At 34.0% G+C, this 11,390-nt stretch overlaps 1 protein-coding gene across 1 annotated transcript; it reads right to left on the reverse strand.

Annotated features, from left to right (window-relative positions):
- Window positions 1–3,935: 3,935 nt before the first annotated feature.
- LOC106304684 (UPF0481 protein At3g47200-like) lies at window positions 3,936–6,543 on the reverse strand. The gene is made up of 3 exons (XM_013741081.1): window positions 5,620–6,543; window positions 4,908–5,443; window positions 3,936–4,360 (listed from the first exon to the last, which is right to left on the reverse strand). The coding sequence occupies exons 1-3, from the start codon at window positions 6,399–6,401 to the stop codon at window positions 3,936–3,938; spliced, it is 1,743 nt and encodes a 580-aa protein (XP_013596535.1). The 5' UTR covers window positions 6,402–6,543.
- Between the last annotated feature and the right edge of the window lie 4,847 nt (window positions 6,544–11,390).

Here is an 11,390-nt window from a genome sequence, read left to right on the forward strand (position 1 = left end):
TTTTGTTGGTTGAAGCTTTTTCTAAAGATTAAGAGAGAGAAATGTGAAAATGTACCAACATAAAAGAGATCTCCGCACTGCAAAACAGATATGTAGACACACTAATAGGTTTGAATATATACACATGCATACATCTAATCATGATTTAAAATGTGCTGGTTAACGCCATGATTGGTCACGTTTGGTTTGTATGTATTCTACAAATTCTTATAAAAATACTAGAAAAGTACGTGTTCGTTAGTAGCTCCATTATGGTAGGCTTGAAAGCTATATAGGATAAATCTCTCAAGATAAAAATCTGAATCTCGCCGACATGAGTAAATTGTATATATGTTTTGGTTCTTGGTCTTCGAGCATGATTATTGAGGGGTTCTTAGACCACCTCCATTGGAGGTTTTAAAAGAGAGTTCTTAAAAAAAAAACAAAAAAAAATAAATGGAAAAATAGAAAAAGGAAGAGAACCGCTGCCTAAACCAACACTTTTAGAGTCACTAAAAACCCCATACGTGTAACTTTTTTATTGGCTAACTTTTGCCTTCTCTCTCTTCCTCTTCCTCTTCGGCGTTGTTTTTGTTTTTGCTCTGAGAAATCGATGTTGGAGAAGAAATATCCAAATCGATCCGACGATGATCGTTGTCCGCTCGTAAACCCGAATCCGCGGTCAGTCATCAGAACCTTCTTCCTCATCTCCGTTCACGTTCGACAAGGAAAATGAGAAGCCCATCCTCGTGAAAGCTCAGAACCCACGACGGAACAACAATTCGGATTCGGTGACGATGCCGACGTCTTTCATGACGGGTTCGATCGTGGGGAAGAGATTCTACAAGAAGGTGATGACGAGAGAAGCGGACGATCGGAGTGGATGGACTGTGATGCTCGATTACAGAACACTTAAAACGCCTTCGAAGAGACCTCTCAAGCTTCCTTCTTTGATAGGTCTGGGCAATTGCAGATGCTGAGAGACAAGGGTATCTTGGTTTCAAAGATTTTATCGTTGCTATGCAGGTTGAGAGATTCATGTTTGCATTACGGTGATGGTGGTGATGAAGAATTATACAATCAGAGATGATACTCTTTCTACTTTCTTTCTAAAATTACACAATCTGATTTGAGTGGATGTTAAACAACGCAGGTACAAGAGCATGGGTTTGCCAGTCTGGTTTTCTTCGGTTGTTCTTGGTATAACATTAGTCCCCTGCCCTCTGCTTTCTATGGAGGTACTTCAGTGTGGTGCATCGGTTTCCAGAGGATACACAATCAGGGGATAACGATCCTTGGTGGTAACACAAAAGCTCATGTCTTTGTTTATTTGATTTTACACTCTTTAACACAAATGACATCTGCTATGTTTTCATCTTTTGCTGTGCAGTGGCATTGGTCACTTGATATGGCTATTGTGTCTTCTTCTGTTGTTGTGGAAGACAAGCCTCGAGTTTGTTTCAAAGTTGGTCACTTTGCTCTGTTTCTTTTAATGTTTCTGTTAGAAACTATTTTATTCTATGTTAAATTCACACCACTGGCAGGTTTCTATTCTAATACTCTCTGCTCGCATCTTCTTGCGTATAGATAGAAACTGTTCTATGAAACTCCACTATTGGGAAGACATTAGAAAGTAGTACTGAATGCTATATCATATGAACATGACTGCAGACTTCTCAAGCACTTTACGCTCATGCATCTTCCTGTGTTCACTCAAGGTTCTGCAATTTCCTCTAGTTTTAAGACTGTTTACACATTAATCATTGGGTTCATGAGTTGTTTTTTCTACCTTTTGCAGTCAAGGACTTCTGATGTAAGCTATGAAGAGCAGGATGATCCTGATGGTGGATTGGAACGCAGAAGCTTATCAGGTGACTCATAGTGAGATTCACTTTACAATCTGTCTGCAGGTTTCTTCCTGTTCCATTCGTTGATACCATCTGATCAAACTTCTTATCATGACTCTTTGCTCAGTCACACCTTTGATCAAACTTCATGTCATGTATAATTTTCTTTCATCTTATAAATAAAATCATTCAACTTAAAAAAAAAAAAAATTTAAGAACCTCGATGAGGTTCTCCCATTGGAGGAGAAAAAATTTAATTAGATTAACAAGGGTTCTTAAGTTTTCAAATCACAAAATTAACTAATAAATAATTCATTAGAACCCTTAGCGGTTTCTTACTAATGGACATGCTCTTATGGTGGGGTTCTTATATTCCGCTAAGAACCTCATCCTAAGAACCTTCCAATAATCATGCTCTTAGGACTTTATGTCTAAACCACTTCTTGGTAAACTAAAAACTCGTTGCTATAAATTCTTGTAATTGGTTTAATGCAAGATAAATATTTGCTACTAGTTTGATAAAAGTTATCCGTTGCAAGTTTTGCAACACAAAATGAAAATTAGCTGGGAGTAGGACTTGATGTCTAGTGCCCATAGTAAATATAACTTATGCATCCACCATTGGTGTGTCGTTTGGATAGAGCTATCTCTCATAGAATAGTTTTTTCTTGGGTCTCTAACTCATAGTTGTGATCTTATATGCCTTAGTTAGATTCTTTCGTCATAATGATAAGTCATAATATGTGATACAGTGATATCACAATAGAGCTTTACTGATGATGGTGTGTGATAAAAAAAATCTGGTAGCAATTTTTGTTCGTTTATACATGCATCAACACATTTTTTTTGTTGATTAATCAAGTAAAACATAACCTGACTTAAACAATCTTCCCTAGTTTTGACATCTGGCTTAAAGAACATACTGAAATCAGCAATTCGTTTATCTAATTGCGATACAATAGAAAATATAGTGAAAAGGTACAAACATTCCAAGTGAATGAAATAATCAAATAAACTATGGAATAAGGAAAATCAAGAAGGTGGTTTAATGTAAGCATAAGCAGTAAAAAAACTCTGGAACAATGTGAGAAGTAGCAAGATAACTGCAGCGATAAAAGAGAAATATGCCCATGGATTATTGAAATACTTGTGTTTCAAGGTTGCCTTCATAACATTCCACTTTCGGTTATAATTGTGGTCAACCTTATTGGACAATTCAGATAAATAGCTATCTTGGAGGTCGAAAGCCACCTCTTGACATAGCCGGTTGAACAAATCTGCAACTTCGGAATCAGTTCCTAACCAGTGTTCGATGATGCCACAAGTTCTTAAATAAGAGTTTTAAGAACCAGTTGTTAAATAAGAGTTTTAAAAACCAGTTCTTAAATAAGAGTTTTAATAACCGGTTCTTAGCTTTTTTAGTTAAAAGTTAAGAGACGGGTTCTTATATTCCGCTAAGAACCTCATCCTAAGAACCTTCCAATAATCATGCTCTTAGGACTTTATGTCTAAACCACTTCTTGGTAAACTAAAAACTCGTTGCTATAAATTCTTGTAATTGGTTTAATGCAAGATAAATATTTGCTACTAGTTTGATAAAAGTTATCCGTTGCAAGTTTTGCAACACAAAATGAAAATTAGCTGGGAGTAGGACTTGATGTCTAGTGCCCATAGTAAATATAACTTATGCATCCACCATTGGTGTGTCGTTTGGATAGAGCTATCTCTCATAGAATAGTTTTTTCTTGGGTCTCTAACTCATAGTTGTGATCTTATATGCCTTAGTTAGATTCTTTCGTCATAATGATAAGTCATAATATGTGATACAGTGATATCACAATAGAGCTTTACTGATGATGGTGTGTGATAAAAAAAATCTGGTAGCAATTTTTGTTCGTTTATACATGCATCAACACATTTTTTTTGTTGATTAATCAAGTAAAACATAACCTGACTTAAACAATCTTCCCTAGTTTTGACATCTGGCTTAAAGAACATACTGAAATCAGCAATTCGTTTATCTAATTGCGATACAATAGAAAATATAGTGAAAAGGTACAAACATTCCAAGTGAATGAAATAATCAAATAAACTATGGAATAAGGAAAATCAAGAAGGTGGTTTAATGTAAGCATAAGCAGTAAAAAAACTCTGGAACAATGTGAGAAGTAGCAAGATAACTGCAGCGATAAAAGAGAAATATGCCCATGGATTATTGAAATACTTGTGTTTCAAGGTTGCCTTCATAACATTCCACTTTCGGTTATAATTGTGGTCAACCTTATTGGACAATTCAGATAAATAGCTATCTTGGAGGTCGAAAGCCACCTCTTGACATAGCCGGTTGAACAAATCTGCAACTTCGGAATCAGTTCCTAACCAGTGTTCGATGATGCCACAATAGTGCAAGTATCTAACATCTTCGGCAGAGTCTATCAAATTATCCATGAAGATTATGTAGGATGTTATGTCGTTGTTTGAGTCAATATGGCATTGCTCAAAAGCTATAAGATTGGAGAAGAGAGATTTGGTACCTACAAAAAAAACAAATATGAGAGACAATAGGGCGTTTTTGTAAGTTTAATGAACTATGGGGATTCTCTAGAAAAAATGTATTTGCTTGAATCATTCCATACTAGTCAAATGAAGAATCATTGATGACCGTTTAATTTTTTTTTGTCAATGACCGTTTAATAATCTATTTAATTTAGCAACTTGTGGAGAAGAATTTAACAAATGACAAAATACGTCATGCATATTTTGCTTTAAAAATATATATACACGTTATAAAATATTATAATATGATTAGAAAAGCCTTTATTATCTATTTAGTCAAATTTAACCGATAAAAGATTGTTCCCAAAAATAAATCTATCGTGTTTGACTTGCATGGAAAAGAAAGAAAAACTATTTGTATGTAGATGGGAATCACGTTTGTGATATTAAGTAATAGGTTTTTATCAATACATATATGATATAGTTGTAAAAGTTAGATTTCAAATGTAACAGAACCAAAAAAGAATTTAATAAAACATGGGCCATTGGCTTAAAAATAAGATAGAACAAAAAACGTGAACGTACCATCATGGATAAGTAGTTTGGGTATCTCCAGGTAACCGTTTTTAAACCGAATATCCCAAAACCGGTCGGTTTTCCTTCTCTTGAATTTAATACCAGCCTCTCTCAGTTCCGTCACACAGTGTATTAGTTGTTGTTGGCGCTTGTCCGCCGCACGCCTTTTCCACGACCATCTAGTTCGTGATAACCTCGGCTCCGGTTTTTGACTAGGCCGGAGCAAACTTCGCCGGAAAACATCTAGACAATGCAACTCTTCCTTGTCCTTGTCAGCGATTGGGTTAAAGAAGTTATCGTTTTCTAACGAGATCTTAATTTCTAGCTGGTCAGTTTTCGTTGCTAACTTATCGGTTGGCATTAACGGATTAAAGAACCGAATTGCTAGTTGCGCAACTAAACCGGTTTGGTATTCTGGACCAAGTTGTAGCTCTAATAACCGGTTAAGTACGAACAAAGGAATTTGATTTTCAAGCATTACCATGTCACGTTGAATCGAATGCATCGAACCCCGCATTGCGAAGACCGGATCGTTACGACCATACCTAACCAACACCAAAAAAACAACTAAAGATTACGGACTAAACCAAAACCGAACCAAACGGTCTATAGAACTGGAATAGATTAAGTTTTATTTGAATAGTAGTAGTCTTTTATAAATTGAAAATCCAAAACAAGAATCAAGATCCGTATTAGACATTCCTAATTGAATCAAACGTACCCGAGTACCAAAAATCCTTTATCGTTGTCCGCTCCTCTGAAGAGCTCAAGAATAAACAAACCATCAAGAAACATCATTTCTGCGAACTTGTTACTACTCCAACCAATAGGACCTTCATAACAAGCACGAGCCTTCTCCTCAAGCTCTTTCATGGCGTCAATATACATTTCGATGCTGTGCTTGGTGCGTTTCATGACCATATTGACCGCACGCCATTTGTGATGTTCCATAGGCAGTAGATGTTCTTTGCCATGGTGGTATGGACCAAGCGAGACCGTTTGAGGAAAATAGGACTTCTTGTCGTTTTCTTGAAGGTAACGTGGAACTCTATAGATACAGAGCTTGTCTCTGCTAGTTGTTGCGTCGACTCTAAGTGTTGCATCCATTTTTTCTTTGATCGAGATCACCCATGCTTCTCTTGTCTCTTCGGGTTTCTGATTTAGGGTTTGGAGTTTTTGACGCATCATGAGGGTGATCAAGTACCAGGTCAACATGCGTTTATGGTACAATTTTCTTCTTCTTCTACTTATTATTAAATGCGGTAGAGGAAGAATCGGCACAAATGGTGGTGGCGGTGGCGGTGGTCGTGGCCGAGGTGGTGGTGGTGGTGGCGGGGGTCGTGAAAGTAGTCGCAGTGGTCGTGGCCATGACGGTGGTAGTGGTGGTCTAGGCACTGGTTGACTTCTTGATAGTCTTTGGATTAAATTTGACCGGGACGAAATGGATCTGAACTGTGGTGGTGGAGGTGGTGGTGGCGGCGGTCGATTAGTAAGATTCACCATCTCTTTTTGCTTGAAGCTTTTACAGAATATTGAGAGTGGGAGAAAATGTCAAAAGCAAGATGTAACAAACATAACAACTAATCAAAGTTGTGATAGTTGCTAATATTTATGGACATCTGTAATGACAACAACCATAATTATTATACATAACACTTCTGTGCACAACAGCATACACACGCTAATAAGTCTGATAAACACAAGAACTGTTTTCTGATATTGTACTAATCATAATCATGTTTAAACGTATTGGATAATGCCTTAACGGGCCATGTTTGGTTTGATATTTCTTCTACAACTCTTATTTAAACACTATAAAAAGACTAAAAAAAAGACTTGTGGCAAATTATCGTAATATAGTAATAATATTTTAATGAAGTTGAAACATTCAAACGCTCATTAAGAAAGGAAAATGCTCTGTAACACAACGATTGAGATTTGAAATATCCAAACTCTTATTAATAAAAACATTCCAGGATGTCAATACTCAATAAAATATCAAGTTTTTCATACTTTTATTATAGCAGCATTTTTAAAATATGTCCGAATTAACCGGACCTAATACAGCTGTCAATTGTCATTAGCATCATCTATATATTAAGTGAAAAACAAAATAGAAATGCACCTCTGTATTTTGTCGAAAAAGAAAAAAAAAATCAGCTCTTATTCCGTAAATATTTACATTTCACGTCAGTACTCCAACTTCATATTTTTATACTCCCTCCGTTCCTTAATAATAGACTTTTTAGAAAAAAAGTTCGTTTCAGAAAGATGTATTTTTTGTGTTTTCTATGAAAAAATGGTAAACTTCAAAAAAATTAATTGACTTTATTGGATTACTATTGGTTAAAAGTTATTGAAAATTAAAAATTACAGAAAACGATACATTTATTATAGTATTTTAATGTGTTTTCTTAATATGTGTTAAAATACTAAAAAAATATATTTTTTAAGGAACAGAGGAAGTACATCAATATCATACATTTTTTAGAAACCTTTTGCAGACTCGTTGCCTCTAGTATAAGGCAAGAAAAAAAAAATACAATTCCTTCAAACCCCAAAATATAATCAAAATTAAAAGGCTATATCTTTGGAAATATAAGTTTGGTTAAATGGTTATCTAGTCCAAAATTCGCTGTTGAGATTACGGTGTTAACACTTCGGTAACTAAATTCTCATTTCTTTCCATCTATTACTGTTTTTGGGGCACATGTTGTTTGTAACGATGCCACATTTTCTTTGGGGCTTTAGACTCCCAAAACGATGGGACATTATATATCATATGTTTTTTTTTGAAAACATCATATATCATATGTTAATGTCAAACTAGATTGAAAAGTGCTAAATTAGATGGAATTTTAAAAGTTCTTGTGAACTAACCGAGCGAGTTTAGAGCATTTACTTCGACAATATCTTGTTTAATTCTCACCAAAAAGGAGAAAATGATCTCTTTTTTTTTTTGAAATATTTGTTATGCTCCTCTCTGAAACCGTTTTTTAAATGAAAAGCTTTAAGAATTTTGTAAGATATTCATTTGCCACATATTTTTCAACTAGTTTATTTTTTATTTATAAGATAAATTTTAATTACACACCTAAAATATAATAAATAATATTATTAGATTAACAAAGTACGGGTGAGAGTATCGAAACGATAGAGATGCTCTTAGATTTTACGTTCGGGAGTCTTGGAACCAGGAAACATGGTCGGACAAGAGTTTTTTATTGAACTGACAAAAGTTTTATTTTCTTAGTAGTTGTTGCATGAGCCAGCTCTTAACCTTCTCTTAGTATATGTCTCACGCATGTAGGAATTGTTGAACGTGTATGTGGCCAAATCAGACTATAACAAAGTCTACGGGATCCTAAAGTCAGTCTATGTGGTAGAGTTCGAGTGAATTTGCGCTCTCAGTAGTCAGTTCCAGTAAAGAAGGAAGGAGAATGGTTTTGGGTCTCAAGATTTTGTCGGGATAACGCCTTACTCGAGAACCGGCACCTTAAGGTCTTCCTTCCTCGTCCAGTCGTCCTGATGGATAACCTCCTCATTCATATAATATTCTTATATATACCGATATACGCTTTTACTATAGTTTTACTGTTTTAGACGTCTGTTATAATTAAAGATATAATATTTTATTTTCAACGTATATTTTCGGCCTATACACAACATTGTTCATTAGTGGGGAAATGAATCGCACGTTCGCGTGTCATACCCTACGACCCCACGTCCCTACCCCGGTGGTGCTCAAATATGGTTGGGTGGGGAAGAATCCAATTAAGATGTAATAGTATAAATCAGAAACTCAGCACATGGGACGCCCTCACCAGTCTCGTAGAAATGATAAGTTACTTTTATAGAAAGACTCCTAAATAAATAAAACTCATATAGTATATTAACAATTGAACTTTTAAATCTTTTAATTCTTTTTATATATTCTATCAACTGATATACTTGGTCTATCACAGTTAATGTTACAATGCGGAGTTTTTGCGAAAAGACACCACATTGCATAATCCTAATTTGAAATGCTTTCTATTTGTTTCAGAATATCTTCTAGGATGACCACGATCAAACCGTGAAAAAATGTTTTATTAGTACATTTCCAAATCTCGCTACGAATTGACACAACCATACAGACACCTTATTAAAAATAACTAACCAAATATAGTGCTCAGATATAGTATTGTTCCAGCAGAGTCGGTCTTGGGTCAAACCAAACCAGATGAAACATTTGTTTGCAGCCCCAAATTTTTTTTAAAAAATTATATATAAATAAGTTTCCAAATTTGTAAAAAAACATTTAAGCTCCCAAACTATAAAAAACATTCTTAAACCGTCTATAGCCCCCAAAATCTCAAGTCCGGCCATGCGTTCTAGTATATGAACCTTATCAACCCGAACCGCAGAACATGTATCTAAGCCATCACTCTCTCATGTTAGACACTTCTGTAAATATTTCTTCATTTGTTACAATATATAGAGATCAAAAATTCAAATATCAGATTTTTTCTTGAATTTTGTTCTCTCTTGTACTTTCATAAAATTAGAATAAATTTCAGACACAGTCATAATCGTTGCCATCAATATTTCATATGTTATTATAATCATTTGTAATAGAAATAAAGTTTATATGAAGATGTGCCTAAAAAAAATTAATCAACATTCCCTTGTTTTAATGTCTAATTTTATGCATTAATTCATATTCTTATATATTTTATGAAAACTATTTCTGAAAATATTTAAAAGAACATATATAAAATAAAGTTAAGACGACATATAATTTTAAAACTCAATTTAGGAAAAGAAAACGATTTAAGAATAGCTAAAACTTTTAAATATAAGAAAACATATAAAATATAAACCGTATGCTTTTTAGAAATTTCACAAAAGGCAAGGTTTCTACCTAAAACTCTGAATGAAATTTCAATGTGAAAAAATTGTATTAATTGAGATAGGGTGGCCATTCGGTATCGTTTGTGTTCGTTTCAGATTTTTAGAATTTCATATTTTCGTGTTTATTTTCCTAGGTTCAGTTCGAGTTTTATATATGTTTAGATCAGGTTTATTTAATAATACTTTTGATTCATGTATATTTTATAACTTTGTCTAAAATTCATTTTGGATTTGGTTAATTTCAAAATTTGTATTCCGGTATTTATAGTATCATATGAAAATAAATGTTGAATTGAAACATTTTATTTATTTAGTTAGGTTCTGAAAACTATCGTGGATAGTAATTTGGATTTCTGGTTGTTTTTTTCTCTGAGGTGGTTAGGTTATTCAATTTTTTGGGTTTGTGTGGTCACTCATTCGAGTTTAGTTAATAACACTTCGGATTTTAGATATATGTAATACCATCATGCAAGATCCATTTGGATTTTTCACAGCTTGGGTACGGATTCGGATTTAGGTTTTTGGTATGGGTTTGGATTCGAAAAAAAAGAAAAAAATGATTTTTTTCTAATCAAGAACTGTTTTACCGATGATGCTGATGCTTGTGCATCGGCGTTGCTCCACGACGCCTCTATTTCGTTCCATCCAGACCCTGCATCCAGATGTGGTTCATGGAATTTGGAAAGCAAATGGAAGAAGAAATATACATGTTTCATTATTCCTAGAAGGTGTGATTCTATTTACAAAGACTTTCCCATCACCGAATTAAGATATGTCATAAATTAGATGTAATATCTTATGCACAACCCCTCATGGAATTAAGATGTAATAAATCGTAAAGATCCGAAACTCGGCACATGGCACGACCTCACCATCCTCGTATAAATGAGGAGGTGCTATTATAAAAAGACCAATAAATTTGTTATATCTGGCGATTAATATATTCAAAATCACATTAGGAATTAGGGCAATGATAAGTTCCTGACGTGAGATGCTTATCTCTAATACCCCTCCTCAAGATGATAGCTTTTATCGGTCAGAAATTTCAGAATTTTATGACATTTATACTCGGTCGAGCGAGTTTAATACGACCTTTATATCCGGTCGGAAAGGTTAACCACGACTTTTCTACCCGGTCGAAAGGTTTATATTAATTAGGAGTTTAAGGTATTTAGGATCTGAACTCTGATACTATATTAGATTTGAGTTTAATATGAGTTTCCAACTTAAAACCAATTGGTGATTAGTGAATTGGTCCTAACTCTTTATATATAAATCATTGTTTTATGTGTACTTGTGATTGAACAATTTTCACTATTAGTTTTACAAAAAATTATCCAAAATTAAACAGTTTAATCTGTTTTTCTTACACAAACTTATTGAAAATTAAAAATGTTACAACATCATTTTTTTTTCTTTCATAGAAGAAAATACAACTTCCTGGAAAAACAAGAACTGAAATGAAAAATATAATGACAATGAATGTCAAGAAGGTGGATTATAATAATCATAAACAGCATAAATTTCTTTTTTTTTCTTTCATAGAAGAAAATACAACTTATTGGAAAACAAGAACTGAAATGAAAAAAAAAAATGACA

The sequence above is a fragment of the Brassica oleracea genome, chromosome C7 (assembly GCF_000695525.1).
Source record: "Brassica oleracea var. oleracea cultivar TO1000 chromosome C7, BOL, whole genome shotgun sequence".
Classification (NCBI taxonomy): domain Eukaryota; kingdom Viridiplantae; phylum Streptophyta; class Magnoliopsida; order Brassicales; family Brassicaceae; genus Brassica; species Brassica oleracea.